Genomic DNA, 21,038 nt, shown 5'->3' with positions numbered 1-21,038 from the left:
TAAGGGATAACATCAGAAAAGGGCTTCTGGCTGTCTGGCCAGCACATCTAGCTAACTGTGATTCTTGTAGGACCTCCTCCCACTTCACATTTGAACTAGAGATGGGTGTCACAGTAAGGAACAATGAGAAACTCTGAAGAAGCCACTGAGGAAAAGAATAAATACTGCAATGTAAAAAGGAATTTGTGTAACTAAAAGCAGAAGCATACTGAGGTGGAATTTATTTGCAGTAACAGAATAGAGGCAATGGAAGTTTTCTTTAATTTCAAAATTCAATTGTGTTGCCCTCTACAGTACATTGCTAGGGGCAGTAAGAATCTGACTGCCTCCTTCCAGAGTAAGAGGCACAAATTAGATATTTTCCTAGTCAAAAAGAGATCAAAATAATAATAGCTACTTAACATTTAGTGATGGCTTATTATGTGCCAGGTGCTTGAACATTCACATTGAATCCTCACAAGAATCTAGGAGGTAGGTCCCATTACTCTTATTTTACAGATAGGAAAGCTGAGGCACAGAGAGGAAGTAATTTCCCTAAAGCCACTCAGCTCCTGACTCTAACTTCTGAAAGCAAAGATGCAATAAATCAAAGTAACTATTACATGAACACTCAAGTGACAAATTGTATCTAAGAAAACATGGAGGGTTCAATACAAAATAGAGATGCAAAAGTCAAGAACTCTCCTATGTACTCTGCCAGCTTTGTCTGATTAGAAAATGTAATGGAATAAAGAGCCCACTCAAAATAACAGCAAAACTATTAAATAGCCAGAAGTAATCTTAACAAAAAATGTAAGGAGAGCTACGTAAATATGCTGATAACATTAGAATGAAACATGACTAAATGGAAAGATGTCATATTTCTAGATAAAAAGCCTAAACATTATACGCATGTCAATTCTTCCTAAATTTATCAGTGTGGTACATTTTCAATCAAAATCCCAACATAATCATTTTTGAAACTTAACATGACTCCAAAGTTCATCTGAAACAACAAACAGAAAAACTGAAATTCTTTTTAAAGACAAAGAATAAGGAGAAACTAAACCTACTATCTATTAAAATCTATTATAAAGCGTCAATAATCAAATCAGTGTGGTATTGGTATAGGAGTAGACAAACAGATCAGCGGAAAATAAATGAATAGCCCAGGAAAGGGCCTAGTCTCTGTCCAAACTCAACATATTTTTCAGAAGCACCAGAAAGTTAAGGTGAAGAAGAAATAAACAATAAATGGTACAAACTCAACCAATTAACCATCTAGGAAAATGTTTTTTACATCATACTTCCAACTATATGTCAAAATAAATTCCTAATGAATTAAAAATGTAATGTAAAAGTGAATTCATAAAAATACTGAAAGAAATATTATATATATAATCTCTTTGTTGGTAGAAAGTTGAATAGCTTAAAAGCAACAGAAGAAATCGCAGATTAAAGCACTGATAAATTTTTTTTTCAAATAGTGATTCCAAAACACTTCAAGTCAAAAATAAGCATAAAAAGTTAAAAGTCATACAACAAACTGAAGAAAAGTATTTCCAATAAATTAAACAAGGGATTTACCTTAACATATATATTAGTAATCAAAGAAATACAAATTTCAACTAAAATTAGATACCCATTTTCCATCTATGAAACTAATAATTCTCCTTCCCACCCCGTCCCCTGTCCTCTCATTTGCCATTCTCCCAACAGTTCTCCATTCTAATTACTTTTGTATTTATTCTTCCATACAATTTCATGTATTTATATAAACCAATAAAATATATATTCTCTTTTTCCCTCCTTTTTTCACGGAAATAATAGTGTGCCCTACACTTTTTTCTGAATCTTCATTTTATTTAGTTAACAATATATTTAGAGAGTTTCCATATCAATATATAAAAGTTCCTTTAAAAAAAAAAACTTTCTACTGACAGACATACACATTGTTTCCATTTTTGCTATTTCATATAATACATCAATGAAGAACCTTATATATACATCATTTTTCATGTGGTCAAGCATATCTATAAGATTAATTCCCTAGAAGTAGAATTGCTGGGTCAAAGTGTACATGCATTTGTAATTTTGAGAGATAATGTCAAATTGCCCTTTATGGGACTGGTACTAATTTATACTCCCAGGCCGGGGCCTGGTGGCTCATGCCTGTAATCTCAGCTCTTTGGAAGGCGGAAGTAGGCAGATCACCTGAGGTCAGGAGTTCGTGACCAGCCTGGCCAACAGGGTGAAACCCTGTCTCTGCTAAAAATACAAAACTTAGCCAGGCATTGTGGTAAGCGCCTGTAATCCCAGCCACTCGGGAGGCTGAGGCAGGAGAATCGCTTGAACCTAGAAGGTGGAGGTTTTGGTGAACCGACATGACACCATTGCGCTCAGACCTGGGTGACAGAGTGAGACTCTGTCTCCGAAAGAAAAAAAAAAATTATACTCCCACCAATAATCCATGGGACCACCTGTTTTCCCACAGCTTCACCAGATTGGTGGTGACGTTTAAAACTATAATAATGTTTTGCCAGTACAGTGAAATGGGCTTTCATACACTGTCAGTGGGAGTACACATTGCTACAACTTATCTGGGGGAAATATCACTTTTAAAAATATACAAACCCTCAGATAAAACAATTTCACTTGTAGAGAACTTATTACAGGCAAACAATCAGAGATCACCAGAAAATTTATATATAAGGATAGCCGTCATAGTGTTATTTATATAAAACAAAAATTTAAATAACCTCAAAGTTCAATACTAGCAATTGTTTGAGTAAAACTAAACCCTATCTATAGAACAGAATACATTTCGGCCACTAAAAAATTGCTTATAAATATTCTGTAATGACATAGAAAAAATGTTAGCTGGGCATGGTGGCTCATGCCTATAATCCCAGCACTTTGGAAGGCTGAAGCAGGTGGATCGCTTGAGGTCAGATGTTCGAGATCAACCTGGCCAACATGGCGAAACCCCATCTTACAACAGAAAAATTAGCCAGGTACGGTAGCAGGCACCTGTAATCCCAGCTACTTGGGAGGCTGAGGCAGGAGGATTCTTTGAACCTGGGAGGCAGAGTTTGCCTCCCAGAGTGAGCCGAAATCGAGCCACTGTACTCCAGCCCGGGTGACAGAGTGAGACTCCGTCTCAAAAAAAAGAAAAAATGTTATAACATAATGTAACGATGAGAAAAGAGAAACAGAATGATCTCAACTAAAATTTTAAAACATTAAAACCATGGACGTTTTTCTCATTAATTCAATAAACATTTATTGGGCATTTATTTAGTCATGACATTAACATATGTGTTTTAGTCATGACATTAACATATGTGTTTTCAAAAATACCAACTCATTGAGATTAGCATTGGTTGCAGGGAGCTTTTGTGTATCTACATCTCCCTACGTGGCTCTATCTCCCTCATCGGCACTGGTAAACAAGAACATTTCAGTCACAACATCCCATCAATTCTGTTCTTGGGACCTAGCAAACAGCAGCCATAGGAAGTGGAGGGTGGAAGCTAAGGGTACCTCAAGGCTTTTTGGCCTATCCGGGGCCCATAAGCAAGTTCAGAGTCAGGCCTTCACACACATCGAATAGAGCATAGTGTGCTTAGTAGGGCTCTCTTCACAGCCAGTCCAAAACCCTCACTGATTGGCAAGTGTAAATAGAATTTGAATTCAATAAACAAAATTCCTTGCTTTCGATATTCTTATCACCTTCTGGGATTTTATATTAACTTTTGTGCTGATATGAATTTACATAATATTACATAAATTTTTTTCAGCTAGAACATTCTGCTTTATCACATTAACTTTTTCCAAATCCTGGCTTAACTGCAATTAAATATTTTAATTTCATGGAAATTCTTTTCTAATCCAAACAATCTCATCTTTAAGCCATCTGAAGAGAAAATATGAATCTTAAGTTGCTCCATAATCAAGTTTCAAACATTCTCAATACTTCTTTAAATGAAGACTTTTACTTTAAGGAACTGAACTCTAAAGGAAGCTGGGGTGGGAGGTCCCTCAATTTTTAGACCCTTCTTTCATGCCCACTCACATGAAAAAAGCAAAAGATATTTCTATCAAATGCTCCATGCTATAACATGAAAACCTTATAATTTGAATTTAAACCCATCTAGTTAAATGGTTGCACATATAAGAATATAGTCCTGCTGAAAGTCAGTCTCCATTTATCCAAGGGACAGACTACAGAATTAGGCCACAGATATTTTCCTGTAGCAAAGATTTCATTTACAATCAGAGTGATGTTGTACAGGGTTCTCATGCATTAGCTATGGGGTGGAGAGTGAAGCATCTGTGTGAGGTTTTTTTTTCCATGAGAATTTTCTTTACAATATCTAAGTAGTTCTGATGTCTATCTACACAGGGCCACTGAATTAAATATTTTGCCCTTAAGTGTGCTGCTTAGGATGTGAGAAGTTTATACAGCCATCAATTAAAGAAGTGTTCCAAAGGATGTTGGCTTTTGTATTTATGCTGTCCAAAACTAGGCTACTAGATGAGGAAGCAATCAAATAAATTTGCCTTTTGTAAAAGGATTGAACCCATTCTACTTTGTTGAAAAAAAGAACAAAACTAGTGCATTTAGTCAAGGTTGAATTCAAAATTTTTAGCATCTCAGTGACCACCAAATCATTGACTCCTTCTTTTTTGTGTTCCAAATGGTTGGGGCTATCACGTTGAAACAGGATGCTTCAAAGCCCAGAAGCAAGAACATGAAATCAAGTATTGGAGAATACTAAAAAAGCACTTCCCTCCAAATTGGCCATTTGGTACTGAAAAGGGCACTGAAAAAAATATATTTTGTGAAAAGTGGCCCTTAGATAAAGCCTATATCATTTTTATAGTATTAAATATCTATATAAGTTGCAGTTAAATTTTACTATTTTAAAACTCTCATTCTAAAAATAAAATATGTGAACTAGATGTCTAACACTGGTGAGACAAATCTATTTTTACAAGAGTATACATACGGGCAAGAAGAATGAAAAAGGAAACAAATATTGTTCATAACATTATTTCTCACATTTAAAAGGTAAACTGTAAATAAAAGAGTAATTTTTAAATGTAAAACTTCATACCTGTTACCTTCTGAGAGAGACCTCCAAGAGAAGAAAATTAAGAAGAAAAAATTGGTATGATCTAATTGGAAAATGAAAATAAGGAACATTTTGGTCTGCCCCTCCTCGGAATAACTGATAAAAACTGTCTATGCCACCTTTTTGGTCCTTAATACCTACTGCATAGTATCATGGTTAATTTAAGTAATTGCTTTTCTGATGTCAAAAATAATACATATTCAATGTAGAAAATTTGGAAAACTAAAATGTATACTATTTAAAAAGTTAAAATTGCCTGACTTCCTACAACCTGAGATAACTGTTAATGCTTTGGTAATTTTCTTTCCAGTCTTATGTGTGTGCATATGTGCATGTGTATGTGTGTGTGTATATATATATATACATACACACACACACACGTATATACACACACAATTGGATTGTTTACATATTATATGTATTTATACATTGTAATATATTTAAACAATTTGAATAACTAATATATGCATATATTAAACTGGAATTAATCTATGTATGTTGTTTCATTTTCTGATTTTTCCAATTAATATATATTATACCGTATTTTCATGTGTAATTAAATATTCCTCAAAATATTATTCTACTGGCTTCACAGTATTCTAGCATATCTATATATCATAATATATTTAGCTATTAACATATTGATGATATTTAAGATATTTCTGATGTCTTATCCTCATAAATTATACTGAGATTAACACCTCTGTACATGAATTTCTATGCTGATCTAAAATTATTTCCTTAGGATAAATTCCAGAAGTGGAAATATTAGATTTTTTTTTTTTTTTTTTTGAGACGGAGTCTTGCTCTGTCGCCCAGGCTGGAGTGCAGTGGCCGGATCTCAGCTCACTGCAAGCTCTGCCTCCCGGGTTTATGCCATTTTCCTGCCTCAGCCTCCCGAGTAGCTGGACTACAGGCGCCCGCCACCTCGCCCGGCTAGTTTTTTGTATTTTTTAGTAGAGACGGGGTTTCACCGTGTTAGCCAGGATGGTCTCGATCTCCTGACCTCGTGATCCGCCCGTCTCGGCCTCCCAAAGTGCTGGGATTACAGACTTCAGCCACCGCACCCGGCCACGATATTAGATATCTTAGGGCTTTTGATGTGTATTGCCAAATTGCCGCCAGGAAAGATTATATCAATTTTTTAAATTATATTTCATATTGCAAGGTATCATAACCACACCCTTGCCATCACTGTTATTTTTTTAATCTTTGCTTATTTGATAAGTACAAAATGACATCTTACATATCAAATCATTGTCTGTGATTCCCCAGAGGTAACAGATTGGTGAGGAAATAGTTGTGAAGACTTTAACTTTTTACACATTCCTGTGTTCCTTGATTTTTTAGTAGTAAGTATGCATCATCTTTGCAATTAAAAATCAATAGCAGTTCATTGCTATTAGTTGATTACTATGGTTGAAATATTTTTATATATCTATTGGCCGTTTGAATGGCCTCTTTATTAATTATCCATTTGTGTTCATTTTACATTTTTTATATTGGGGTGTTTGTCTTTTCATTGTTTTGTAAGAGCTCTTTATATATAAGGATATTGTTTAAAAGTCCTCTTATTCAAGATGTCGTCCCTGACCTTCCTAGAGCAATCCTCATTCTCCACAAAACATGTATGCTTCATGCTTCCTTATTTTTCTTCATATCACCATTTGCCCATAAAAATGTAAACTCAATGGAAATTGAGATTTTTGGTCACGGTTGTATCCCTAGCACCTTGAATAGTGACTAACATGTAGTAAGCACTCTATAAATAATTGAAGCATTAATTAATGAATTAATAAGCACAGGTTCTTCATAGAAGGAGAACAGAATGGTGGTTGTCAGGGGTTGTGGGTGGGGGAAACAGGAAGATATTGGCCAAAGTATACAAAGTTTCTATACAAGATAAGTTCTGGAGATTTGATGTACAGCATGGTGGTGACTATAATTAACAATACTGTATTGTATTCCTGAAATTTTCTAAGAGAGTAGATCTTAAGTGTTCTCACCATTTTAAAAAATGGTAACTATATGAGGTAAAGGCTATGTTAATTAGCTTGATGGTGGCAATCATTTCACAATGTATACATGAGTCAAAACATCAAGTTGTACACCTTAAATATACACAATTTCTATTTGTCAATTACACTCCCAATAAAGCTGAAAAACAAATTAATAAATATAGGTTCTCTGCACTATACATTTAAAATATTTTCCCAGCTTATGGTTTATTTTTTAATTTAGTTTATGATACTTGTAGATATACAGACATTCTTAAATTTTATATAGTGAGAGCTGCTGGTATTTTTCTTTGTGCTCATTTTCATTGTTTTTATGCTCTTGAAGTCCTCTTCAGTTTCAAAATTAATTGGATATTTATTTATATTTTCTTCTAATAATTTTATTATTTGAGTTTTCATATTAACTAATAAATGTGAAATTTATTTTTGTCATATAGTGGGAAATAAAATCATATCTTTTCCAATTGTTAACTAACTACATGGCACCATTTAGTAAATGATCCTTGCTTTCCTCATTGACTTAAAGAAAACGTGTTTAACTTCTATCTTGTCTCCTCAGTGGCAATATAAACTACAAGGTGAGGTACTACTTATGCTTTCTCTATGTCTCTCTGGGCTGAATACAGGCCTGGTCAGTGAAGGATGATCTATTAAATATTTGGTGGAGGGATGAATGGATGGATATTTTCAAGCTAAAATATTTTTTTTTAAAGAGCCTAACTACTAAACAGTAAGTCCACTCACTAAAGTCTGGAGGCAAATCATCATAGAGTTGAAGGTTTGACCCAGAATAAATGAATACTCTCTAACAGCAGGGCACTGTAACCAGTATAGAGCTAGTCATCAGTAACAAAATACATTTAATAAACACCTGACACTGTCCAAAAGAAATTGCATAGAGTTGATCCTACCATCAAGGAGCTCCTAAAAATTATTGTTTAGGGAGCCTAAGGTAGAACAGAGCTTCCAAGGGTGTCCCCTCCGACTGCCCCTTCCCCTGAAGTAACAGTGACTCCCTGAAAGAAATAGATTGTTTTGTTACAGAAGTTGCCCCAAATCCTGCTGGATGCAGTCCATCAGCCTCCAACATGCATTGGGTTTAATAATTCTGGAATCAAATCTAGTTTAAAAGAAAATCTACCTCATTTTTGGCTCTTAAGTCAAACCCCAAGTGCCAAGTATATATTGATTCTGTAGGGCTCAGTCAGCCTCCTATGGCCTGAAATTAAAAATAACAGCAAGAACAAAAATACATTTTTTATTGAATTTTGGCTCTTTTCTTATAACCTATAACAAACAGCAAAATGAGCAGAGCCATGGTGGGCTGCCTCTCATGCCAACAAATCCCACGAAGAGAATGACAATCAGTGAAATATATTGTTAAGCGTGAATAGTAGCTAAAATATTTATCTCTGTTGCAAGGTATTAAGATGAAAAAACTCTCAAAGTGGAAGCTTCAAGCAATTGCATTAGAAGTTGCATAATTTGGTTAGACTGACCTTAGAACGGAATAAAAAGCTGCTTATTTCCATAATGTTGGCCTTCAACTGTATAAAAGGTTAGATAATTTATCATGATATACAAAACAGTTTTCAAGAATACCCAACTTAAAAGGAGATATCGGTGACTTCCAGCTCTGTAAATTTTTAGGTACAGTGATAATCGACATAATTTATATTTAAGTGAATTTGTGCTCTCCTGAAAGGTCGTTTGCCAGGCAAGACACGTGCATCTCCTATTCATCCCTAAAACAAGTACAGACCAAATGAAGCAAGGTTAGAATACCCATTGCTGCCTTTATGGCAGAACTCGCATTGGACAGGAAGACATATTTGAACAGAGAGGCTCTGAGTTTTGGCATGCACACTCACAACCTAGATTATACACAGAACATGCTGTCCTCATTGAAAGCTAATGTGCTGTACCTATTGTGTCACCTGCCATAGCTAAGTCCTCTGCCTTCAATATCACCTACAGAGCAACCATTGTCATCACCTCGACTCAAACTTTAATGCAGGCAGCTATATGAAGCCCTTCAAACCAATGCTGCAAACATTGACACATTTACACCTAGAGCTGAAAGACAACTTGGAGATCCCCCTAACCCAATCTCTTCACATATTGTTGCAGGTTTGGTGTAGTTTGGCATTTGTCTGGAATTTTCAGAATTCTGTCTTGGGTTCTGATTTCCCTAGTAATAACAGGTTTCAACAAATTAAAGCTTCTCTTTTATGTGGTTGTTTCATCTGTTTTGCTAGTGACCTCCTCCCCTACCTCAGAATTGCAGATTTCTAGATGGTTATCTTTGATGATACAGTCACTTGGGCTCACTCACACACTAGAGAAAACTGTCCTGATAGAGTTTGTTAGGCTCAAAGAGTGAGGAGAGCAAAGTGTTGCAAACATTACACATATTTATTTGATCCCATACTTCCAAATATGACACCATGCACAGCCACAAACCTTTACAGGTACGGATTTTTCTCCACCTTCCACGATCTCCTCTTGAGGGTACCTGGTGATCAGATGTGCAAAGACCAAGCCCCGGATGTCATTCCAACAATGCCCAGCGCCATGGTATTATAGCTTACCAGTTTTATAAGGTTTTGCTCCATCAGGCCACTACACAATGCAGAGTTTTTGCAAAGGCAGGTTAGCTTTCTTTCCGTTTCAGGAAATTATTATATTTTTACTGCAACAAAGCACACCTCTTTTTCTATTCTAAAGAATTACCAGTAAAGGCAAAATTAGAATGACCTAGAAGTGTAAGCACACATATGCCATTAGTAAGTGCACAAGCCACACAGAAAATTGGTGTTTCATATGTAGTATTTGCGATTTGTTTCCAAAGAGCCATAACTATCATAAAATTATTTTGCAATTTTAAAATCAGGCAAAATCTTCACTACGAAAAAACCAATATTTAGTACTAATACCATTGTCTTCTCTCCCCTAAGCTTTTAGGAACAAATGTTACCATTAGCATACTCCATCACTCAAAAGTCTATACTTGAAAAAATGGAAATGCACTAATTAAAGAAATGATCAGTACAGCAAGCTCATAGTCGATGCCAATCTTATGAGTGCAGTGTGTCTGTGTCCTTACCGTGGCCTCTGTGCCTGGCCGCACAGAGGAGGAAATCAGTCTTCCAAAAGCCATTCACCATTACCTGTAGCCATATGCCTCTGTTCATCCCTGTATCTCCAGAGCCCTGCCTCCTTCAAGTATGCCAAGTTTCAAATATGAATGCTGGATTATGGACCTTTTTAGTTATAAAAAAGCCTCTTAAAGGTTAAGCCAATCCCTCTGAACACAGTTTGACAGGGTCTCCCTGTCCATTCTTCTCACTTAGAAAAGATACGGTTTTATAGCAAACGACCTGTATACATAGGCAGCCCAAAGCAGACTCCCTCAAGCCAAGAGAATTAAAGAAGAGGAAAGCTTGATACAGAATTGTGCCCAAAAGAAACAAAAAGCGAAAGCAAGCCTCAGAAAATAATTTCTAATAAATTGAAAATATGCACTATAAAGTATTCTTAAGCTGAATTGTATGCACAGCAATGATTATTTGGCTGCTTCCTACTCACCGAGTTCTCAATTAAAAAGAGTCTCTGAGATATCTATCCTTGAGCTATATCAAATTGGGGTGTCATGGTCTCACATTTGGGGGATCACAGCCTGCTGTGACTAAGCTTATGAGCATTTCCTCAGGGAGACAACCAGCAGAATGTCAAAGAGTTGGGAAGGGGGCTCTGAGGACCTAATATCACTGACATGTGTACAGTCAGCCCAGCCGGTAAAGGCTCCATCATCACAGAGGCAAAAAAGTGAATGAGAGAAGCAGATAATGTTCATTTTATTCCCTCCCGCTTCTTTCTCTCTCTCCTTTTCCCCTCTCCCTCTCCCACACATACATACATACATACATACACACACACACACACACACACACACACTCCCCTGAAGAGGGATCTGGCCTTTGGATTGAACTTTTCTTCCTGTCAGCTTACACAGGGAATCCATTTTGCTCAGAAGAGCAAACTACACAATCTGAGAAGAGGTGCCCTTCATGCTCTGGAAATCAGATTTGGGAGCGAAAATAATCCAGAAGGCAGAGCCCGCCAAGGCCAGTGCTGGTGGCAGTGAGGGAGAGCAGCTTGCCACAGAACAGTGGCCAGATGGGGCCCAGTGGGAGAAACTGAAAACTGGCCACCCTGGCACTCAGAGACTTAATGGAGCATCAGAAGACTATGCGCATCAAGGCAGTGCTTAAGCATCTGACATTAAGAAGCCGCAGTGCAGCCAGGCATGGTGGCTCAAGCCTATAATCCCAGTACTTTGGGAGGCAGAGGCGGGTGGATCACCTGAGGTCAGGAGTTCGAGACCAGCCTGGCCAACACGGTGAAACTCTGTCTCTACTAAAAATACAAAAAAAAAAAAAAAAAAAATTAGCCGGGCATGGTGGTGCATGCCTGTAATCCCAGCTATTCAGAAGGCTGAGGCAGCAGAATCGCTTGAACCCAGGAGGCGGAGGTTGCAGTGTGCCGAGATCACACCACTGCACTTCCGCCTGGGTGACAAAGTGAGACTCCGTCTCGATAACAACAACAAAAAGAAGCCGCGGTGCTAGCCCATGAACAGAGCTCAAGGAGAACAGAGATTTGACACCAAGCTTCCTGCCTGCTTCAGTCCCAAAGGGTCTGCTCAAAATTCTGTAGGCAGTTGGTCCTAACATGTGTCTGTCAATTTGTCTATCTCACTCTCATTCTCATTATTCCCCCATTCTGAAAAGTGATTTTTCTCCCTCCCCAAATACTGAATTTAAAGGAAAGTCTAAGAGAGCTCTTTCGTTTTCCAAAGTAATTTCCAGGCTCTACCCAATACAGGAAATCCTTACTGACTTGGGGAGCTTTCAGAATCTGAGACGGCGAAGAGGAAGCCATCTCTTTTCAGGAACAAGCTCTAGAGGTGAAGACAAAAAACAAAACAAAACAACAACAACAACAAAAAATTCATGATGGGCTTCTGTCCTTTGAGTCAAGGGTTTACAAACAGTGGAGAGAAAAGGATGGGAAGGTGGCAGCTGTCATATTTATTTCATTTTTTAAGAATCTGGAGCAAATATTAAATGCTAATACTTGTTAAATTTCAATGGCTCGTACCCATCTTTTCTGGACACTATATTTTAAATATTACATAGTTGCAAGTTGTTTAATTAAGTAAAATTCAAACAGGAAGGCTAACCAGTGAGGATTCAAGGGCCAGATTTCAATCAAGGGAAAAATGAATTGGCCCACCTTTCAAAGGTTTTGTAAATCTTGTCAATTTGAGGAATCTTAATTTTAAGCAAACAAGATATGTGAAAATCCAGACTTAAAAAAGAAATCAGTTAGGAGTTGATTATTCACATTATATAAGGACTCTTCTTTATGAAAGGATCCACCACAGGCTTTCTTTAAATACAGAATTCACTGCTGTGATTAGCATGGGGTCTAATTTACAAAACAAACACTCTTTGGCTGACCAGCTTTTCAGGAACACAACTACCAACGAAAGCATACCCGCAGGTCCTCCTGGAGAGTCCTGTTAGGTTTTTCATTATGTGACAGAAAACGCTTGGAAGCTGCACCAGAGGAACTACTATGAAGCAAAATGAGGCTTGTTTGGCTGCAAATGTTGTGTGCCTGGGTAAGTCATTTGCCTTTTCCATTTTCATAACTGTAGAGTGGAAACACTGGTCCATTCTCACACCTCTTCTAGAAATGCTGTGGAGCTGTGTGGTCCTAACCAATATGCCTAATGATAACAAGTAAGGTTTCTGCATAGGAGCTCAAGCTCCCGGAGTTGGCAGAGTTGCTGTCCCCACAGCTGCAGGAATTTTCTTCATCATTCCCCTAGGGGGCACAGGGAGGTGCTAGCAGCCTGGGTACACCCACTAGAAGCTGAGTGACCCCACTATGCAGCCCACACAAAAACCACTCTAACTACACAACAGCCAAATAGGAAATGTAACTTGAAGAGCATTTCCCTCTGCAAACAACTGATCCTCTGGGATTTTCACTTCAAGCCTCTCAATTGTTCGAAGTAAATGAGGCTCACATCAAAGGCCAGCCAGTCACACACCAAGAAATCAAGCCCCTTCTCCATGGGGGAAAATGGCTGCTCCAGAGCCAGCCTCCCACCTCTCACACACAGGCCTCTTGTAAAAACGACTTTATTTACCCACATCTGAGACACTCGATTCAACCAAGCTTGGCCTCCCCTAAATCCTGGAAGCTGAGGTACACATGCAGAGGGGTCAACATCTGAAACTTGAAGCAGACGCCTAGAAGCCACAGCACTGCCACAGTTGAAAGACTCCAGCTTTGCCAGGAGGTGACTTCATCCTTTTTTAGTCCCCTAATTCCTAACAAGCAATCCCCTAAGCCCTTCGCTTCTGCCCTGGGCACAATAAGCTCAAGCCACAGCACAGGCTGGGGCAAGGTTAAGAAGAGAGAGGTCTGCAGCTCGCCCCACCTTGTAAGTCTGACTGACAATCAGAGAAAAAACCAGGTGGAGCCACCTGGACCCAAAACAAGTGGTCCTCTGATAAGGCGAATTCCAAAGCCTTAGAGCCCTCTCTGGAAAGTGTCCTGCCTCCAGCCCCTTAGGGAGAAAAAATCTCAGGATCATTAGCAAGAGCTCTGGCTGAGCTCAACTTTAGCGAAGGTGTACGGGGAGAGAGGTGATCTCTAAGGTAACCAGCTAATTGCCAATAAGGAATGATAATAATAAATTAGCAGATACTAATGTAAACGAACTCAGTTCTGCAGTTCTGTGGCAGTTGCATGGAGACAACAGAGGAACAGTTTATTCTGGAACACATCTTGCAAGCCCATCCCCGCTGGGAAACTGGCTATCTCAGCTAGAGGTGAAACACGCCAATAAGATACAATGTAGGCAATCGGTGGCCCTAGAATGACTGCTGGTAGAAATGGAGCCCTTGATTTTTGAAGAAAACTGAAATAAGAATGCTTGAAAAGATGTGGGCTGCGTTGTTTTTCATTGCTTTCTCCTGCAGGGTTATTTTGACCCTTAGGGATAGGACTTAAATGATTATAAGACCCCACTGTAATAAGGAAACAAACAAGACGCGCACTAAAGGGTTTGTTGGTTTGTTTTAATTAGAGGCGATGCTTTGTGTCATTTCCATGCTATCCAAACCAGCCTTATCATACCTATTATTTTTTAGCGCTTTCTGAATCTACTACCTGATAGGTTTGTGGCTAATTTAGCCAGAATTTCATTTAAGTCACTGCAAAGCTCTAACTTTAAAACTCTGTTTTAGGAACTAAAGTGTACTGGACTATTTGTTTTAAAAGCCTAACTAATGTTTTATTTTCATTATTTCCACTAAGATGACCAGGCATTCGGACTTTTTGTAGGATAATTGGAAGCATTCAATTTGGCCACCACACACATTCTTGTTCTGCCAACTCTTCCACGGCTACTACATCGCTACTTATGAAGACTGTTGCATGAGTGACTATAGCAGAGCATGCACACACAACCCTTAGATGCCTCATATCAAAGAAACTACAGTTTCCTGATGAAAGGTAGAAAACAGAATTCATGATTGAGATTGAAACCAAAATTTAATCCCTACGTAACTATGACTGTAATTCTCTAAGTTTTTGCCTCCTATCACTCCCTTAGAACTGTCAGCTCAGAAACATTCAACATCGGAAAACTAAAATTTAAAAATACTGCACAAAAGACACTGGGTGTTTGGGCCATTTCACCCCTCCTGGAGGCAGGAAGAAGCCTCACTCAAGTCTCCATTTCCAGTACAAGCAATGAGTTGCATTTTCTTCCTCCAATAATGACTGGACCCAGGTGACAAAAATGGTAATGCAGCAACGCTGCTGTACAAAGGAATAACACTTTCCAGCATCCAGAGGCACCAGTAGGCATGTCTCCATTCCATAAGACTGGAAGAAAAAGTATTTGCCATACTAAGGGCCTCTCAAAAAACTTGGACTATTTTTAGAAAGATCTTAGCAAACTGATAAACCTACTATCTTCTCCATTTTCCTTCTTTTTCAACCTCCTTTCCTCTCTCTTCACTCTTTTCTACTCCCTCATACACACATACACACACACACACACACACATCCTCTAATTCATTCACATATACACTAAGTCTATGAGTAAAATAAACCAGGATACCAAGGAATGCAAACCTCACCTTTCAGTTTAAAATATGTAAAAGATACCTGACATCACTACTTCTACAAAAGTCTTCTGTAAACAGCAAAAGCATCCTCCACTTTGCCCCTCAAATTTGTGTACAAAACCACAAAATCCACATAGCTGATTTCCCAGCCAACATCAGAGGACAAGTAAATAATGATATACAATTCTACACAAGATTATCTCTGTAATACTGTAAACTGAGTTCCAATTCTTGACTAGTGTTCTATTCCCTTTACCTTGCCTACTTAACCGCATTCAAAGTCGTATTTCTGTTAGCTTCTAGAGCCAACAATGTTCACATGTGGCTAGGTTTGGACACTGATACAAGAGCTATCTTCCATTCAGCACTAAATTTTGAGGGTTCAATGGCAAATCTACATAAAATGTAAGGCTGCTATGAAAGGAAGAGAAAGGAGTTCTTAGGAGTCTACAAAGCGACAGGTGATCAGAAACTATTTTGTATTGCTTGCCAGTGAAATCATTGTGGGTGATCTTAGCTCCCCAACTAGACTGTGAACTCTCTGAGGGCAGAATTTACGTCTTAAACTTATTTGGAATCTCCATGGTCCCTGCCACACAGCTGAGCACATAGTGGATACTCCAACAATGCCTACTGACTTGATCTAATGCCATGGTGATAAATTTCAAAGTGTGATAGAGTACAGCTAGCATACACAGGTCTGAGCGGACTCGTCTATAATTCCTTTGAAAGTAAGCCCTGTAACTGGATCTACAGCTCATAAAGGGAATGGGTTTGACACAGGTAACCCAACAGAGGAACCTACTAGGTAGTGCCCTTTTGTCCCAACCTCGAGAGTAAGAATGTAACATGTGCTCAGGAATAGGATGTTATTCTGAACTGAAATTACCTGTTTACTTGTCTGTCTTTCTGTAAGCTCCCTGGGGTCAAGAAACAAGTGTTTTATTATTTTTGATCCTGAGGAAATAGTACATTATCTGACACATTCTAAATGTATAATAAGTGGTAATGGGATAAATTAATGAACAAATGAAAGAATTATTTAATGAAATAATATAAAGAACGTAAGTAACATAATATGATTTAATAGAGAAATTTCTATAGAATCTTATATTTGCCACATCATAGCACTTATCATTCTGTGCTATAATTGCTTAATAAATGTTGCTTTCTTGAATGGATTAATTAATTAGGGAAATATAAAGATAATGTAAGAAATATATCAAGATGATATTATCCTAGCAATGGAGAATATCCCATTGCACCTTATATTAGTATTTATTACTCTATATTGCATATTACCTATTTATTTGATTGTCTCTCACATTAGAATGTGCATTTCTTGTCTTTTTCATCTCTCTAATGCCAAAGCCTAGAGCAGTGCCTTACAAAGAGTAGGCTCAACAAATATCAGTTGAATGAATGAATCAATCATCCCTGCTCTTCTATAGATTTCACTGAACCTAAGTATTCCACCAAGTCCAGTGGCCTTTGGTATAAAAAAAAAAAGGAGAAGTGCCATTTTCCCTATGCAGGGCATTGTGACTGATTCAAGTTAAATGGCCTGGTATGTATTCAGCTGTAAGTGGGCCTCTCTCCTTTCTGAATGGGTTTGCCAGTTGAACTCTCCAGAAGGGACTAAATATTAGAAATACACACAACCTCACTATGTCTAGTACACACTGTCTTGGCCCTGACCAGCTGTACACACCAAAACTGTGTAATTTTGTTAACCAAGGAAAAGCATCTGGCTTTGTGAGTCAGAGACAGGATCAGAACTGAGATTTTAAATGGCTTTTCTAAATAATTGAAGCAATATTTTGTTTCATTCAGCCCATGGAAGAATCCCAGAAATGATACTAAGTCTTAGGTAAACCAAGCAGATGTAGTCATATGTTTTCTGTTCTCTCCATCTATTTCATAGACACCAGAACTCACATTTATCTAGTACCTTGGAATGATTGCTTAAGTGGTCACCAAGTCCTCTGGATTCAACTCTTTTGTCCATCTCCACAAGTAACAGTGCTGTTACTTGTGAACAACTAAACCCACAACTTTGGCATCTTTCACCTCTACTGTTTAAATGATCAATATGAATAGTATGGTCATAACACTTTGTAGGACTTATCTGTATAGAAGCAGCCTAAATTCCTCTTTGGTTACAAGTGCCTAGGGAGACATAATCAGTAGTGCAAGCCATTGTAACACTGATTCTCCAACTGTCTGATGAAGAGGTCTACTATTCTAGGGACATCAATGAGTTGGACCTTCTACACTACACAAGTCATATTCCTTGGAAAAACTTTGCATGACAGGTATGCCTGTTTTGTAGATAAAGAAAGAGTCTTAGGTTCCACAGCAAGCAGTGATCCCTGGATTCAAAATCATGATCAATCTGATTCCCCTACACACCACTACCTCTCACTTTCTATTGCTGAGCTATTGGTGATCCATAAGTAATCTTCCAAGTAGTCTATGGTCTAGGCCTTAGTAGTATTCACTAACATTAATAATTATAACTAAGTTTACCTAGCACAATACTGGACTTTCAGAAAAAATCCTTATTTATAGAGTTATAAATAGAAAATATTGGTACTTTTGTTGCTGGCAGAATACCATCAGTTACTCATCAAAAGCACTGGTGTTCAGCCCCATTAATTCTGATGGGAATTATTGTTCAGGAACTAGAAGAAGCAATCAATGTAAGTGGTCCTAAGACCCCTTATCCTACAAAATCGACACAAATACTATGAGGCCATTTTATGTATGCATCATAGCCTGGGTATGTCAGGTTGAATTACTTTTAAGGCAAGAAGGTGTCACTGAAATCACATTTGCCAGGGAGTATGGAGTCCTTCAGTATGGTCCTCCCTCTCTTGATGACCAGTTTTGTGAGTCTGAGTAAGTCCCTTAGCATCTCTGGACCTCTGTTTCATCATCTACTGAAGGGCAACTTATCAAGATACCTGATGTGAGGATCAAACAAAACAATGTTTGGGAAGGTGCTTTGAAAGATGTGAAAGAGATCTCCAAGTGTGCAGTATTCTTTTCACTGGTAGCTTGGAAGAGGACATACGCCTTCCAGGGCATCAAATTTCTAACCAAAGAGGGACTTAAGCAATTCATGGAAAAATGAAATCAACTTAAGAAATGTTATTTATAGCCTTCCACCCAGCCACCCACCAGCCATCATCCATCTACTGCCCTGAAATATTTCCATAGCCAGCAAACATCTGACCACATCACATTTTTAAAAATATTTCTACTTAAGCCCAGCGTGGTGGTAATCCCAGCACTTTGGAAGGCCAAGGCGGGCGGATCACCTGTGGTCAGGAGTTTGAGACCAGCCTCACCAACATGGAGAAACCTTGTCTCTACTAAAAATACAAAATTAGCCAGGCTTGATGGCGCATGCCTGTAATCCCAGCTACTCGGGAGGCTGGGGCAGGAGAATTGCTTGAAGCCGAGAGGCAGAGTTTGCGGTGAGCCAACATTGTGCCATTGCACTCTAGCCTGGGCAACGAGAGAAACTCCATCTCAAAAAAAAAAAAAAAAAAAAATCTACTTAAAAACATTCATCCTAGTGAAGAGAAACAGAGCTAACTCGAATGCATAGATAATTCTTATTCTTTTTTTTTTTTTTCGTTGTTAGAGACAAGGTCTCACTGTATTGCCCAGGCTGGCAAGCTGATCTGGAATTCCGGGCTCAAGGGATTCTCCTGCCTCGGCCTCCCAAAGTACTGGGATTACAGGTGTGAGCCACTGCAACCAGTCAACTAATTCTTAAATTTTCAGCAATAATGACAGTTTCAATCTTCTCAACCATCAAATGTTACCACTAGAACTGCTAAGAAATGGCAAAGTGGCTCTTTACTTTTTTTGCTTTGCCTCCCTTTAACCAGTCCATCCATATCTCACCAAAATGCTAGAGAGCAGTGATGTGACGAAAGAAAAAGCAAATGGGGGCTTTAGGAGGCGGAATCACTCTCACACTGGAAAATTGGTCCCAGGGCATTAGAGGGTTTCATCCATTTTCAACACTACTTGATGACTCTTTCTAAGCCACTTTACTGGCATACTGGTACTGCTGGCTGTCAAGCGTGCTATATTTTCAACAAGTGGAGCAAACTTGAGTTATGCCAGGATATCACACAGTGATTTCAAGGGTTCAGACTCTTTGCGTTACCAATTCCAACACCCATACCTACACAAAGGCCCAGTATGTTGGGTTACCATTTGCTCCAAGAAGCACTGGTAGCAAACCCTTAGTATGAAAATGGGCATAAGCAGAAAAATTCCCCCCACCCCTGCCAGAGGATGTGCCAGCACAGCAGCTTCTGGTATCCAGCAAGCAGCTAAAGAAGGAGGTCTGGGAGAATCTCACAGAGCCACTTAGCTGCACTCACCTCAGGCAGAGGCACACCGTTGATAATCAGGTCAGGCTGCTGGGGCCCCTGGCTGTTGAAAGAGTGATGGTAGATGTGGTTAGCACTGGTGTTGCGGGTATTCTGGTTCTCCACATTCAGGAAAGTGCTCTCAGAGCGGCGGCAGCCCAGAGGCAGCGTCTGCTGGTGGTAGTCAAAATAGTTGAGGGACGAGGTCAGGGAAGAGCAACTGACAACGTTCATCTTGTCTGTCTCCTCCACATCCCGGGGTACCAGGCGGATGTCATTCTTACTGATTTTTTTCTTCTTGCTTGATTTCTTTTGATGCCCATAGGAGTACTCAGCAATTCTATGGACAGAAAAGGCAGCATGAATCACTAACACCCTCCCAAACCATGCACTGATTAATAAACATTAAGCACCCCAGAGGGTTGCACCCCATTTCTGCTCCAGCTCCTTATTCTGGCGCATTACATCATCGGGTTTCTCCCTGTGCTTTTTACATGGGAAAACAAGCTGAGGGCCATAAACTTTTCATATTAAACATAGTAACCTCCCACCAATCCCCCTAAAAAAGTTTCTATACTTTGGATTTGGAATTTTTCATTGTGAGTGGCCTGTGAGCACGGGTGTGGGGACAGGGAAAGTTGAGCCTATGGGAGAGAAAGCATGAAAATGCTCAAATCTGGAGCTTCCCTGGAACCAAAAAGAACTCCTAGGTGAAATACAAAGCAAGTCACCAAAGAGGAGATAGAGGAAGATAAAAAATACCCGCCTCCCCGCCTCCCCGCTTGCCAGTTCCTCCAGGCATTTGCCATGTGGCACACGCCCTCAGTCGGCTTCCTCTGTGACTCACTTGATCAGTTTTGGACTGGGGTAGGAGATCAGACCCCATTCTTTCACGTCTCCTCCACACCCTCCTCCCTGCCCTAGCCCAGTTCCCTTTTACTCTCCCCCCGACCCCCTCCTCTCCTAGAAAAATCTAACAGCCAAACCCATTTAAATGAGGGGAAATGCCTTTTTACCTCTTCCCCTTAGGCTCACTTTCTCCTCTGTCTTTTTGTCTTGCTCCTCGCTAATGGGAGAAACTGAGATGCAATGCAGACACTTGCTGTTTTGTCCTTTTATAAAACAGCCGAGGAGACAAGTGATGGTTAAACAATTACTGCAAAGGAATTTAAAGGTTAGTGCATTCAGCATCCTTCTCCATTCAGGTGTACCTACAAGCAGCTGTGCTGCAACTGGAACATAAAGAGCTCAATTTAATTAACACTGACACAGACCCAGCAACGTGCACCAAAG

General features: G+C 39.0%; 1 protein-coding gene across 3 annotated transcripts in view; it reads right to left on the bottom strand.

Annotated features, from left to right (window-relative positions):
• Window positions 1-21,038, bottom strand: part of PCDH19 (protocadherin 19) — a 114,180-nt gene that overhangs the window by 88,291 nt on the left and 4,851 nt on the right. For 2 of the 3 annotated variants that reach the window (XM_033201541.1, XM_033201542.1), the window contains exon 2: window positions 19,758-20,085. In XM_033201541.1, coding sequence (XP_033057432.1) covers window positions 19,758-20,085 — 328 coding nt within the window. Of the gene's footprint in view, window positions 1-19,757; window positions 20,114-20,761; window positions 20,902-21,038 lie in introns of all 3 variants that reach the window. The other variant, XM_033201543.1, reaches the window with a different exon arrangement.

The sequence above is a fragment of the Trachypithecus francoisi genome, unplaced genomic scaffold (genome assembly GCF_009764315.1).
Source record: "Trachypithecus francoisi isolate TF-2019V2 unplaced genomic scaffold, Tfra_2.0 Lachesis_group6, whole genome shotgun sequence".
NCBI classification, from domain to species: Eukaryota; Metazoa; Chordata; class Mammalia; order Primates; family Cercopithecidae; genus Trachypithecus; species Trachypithecus francoisi.
The sequence above is the reverse complement of the archived record's forward strand: the minus strand, read 5'-3'. Positions and strand labels throughout refer to the sequence as shown.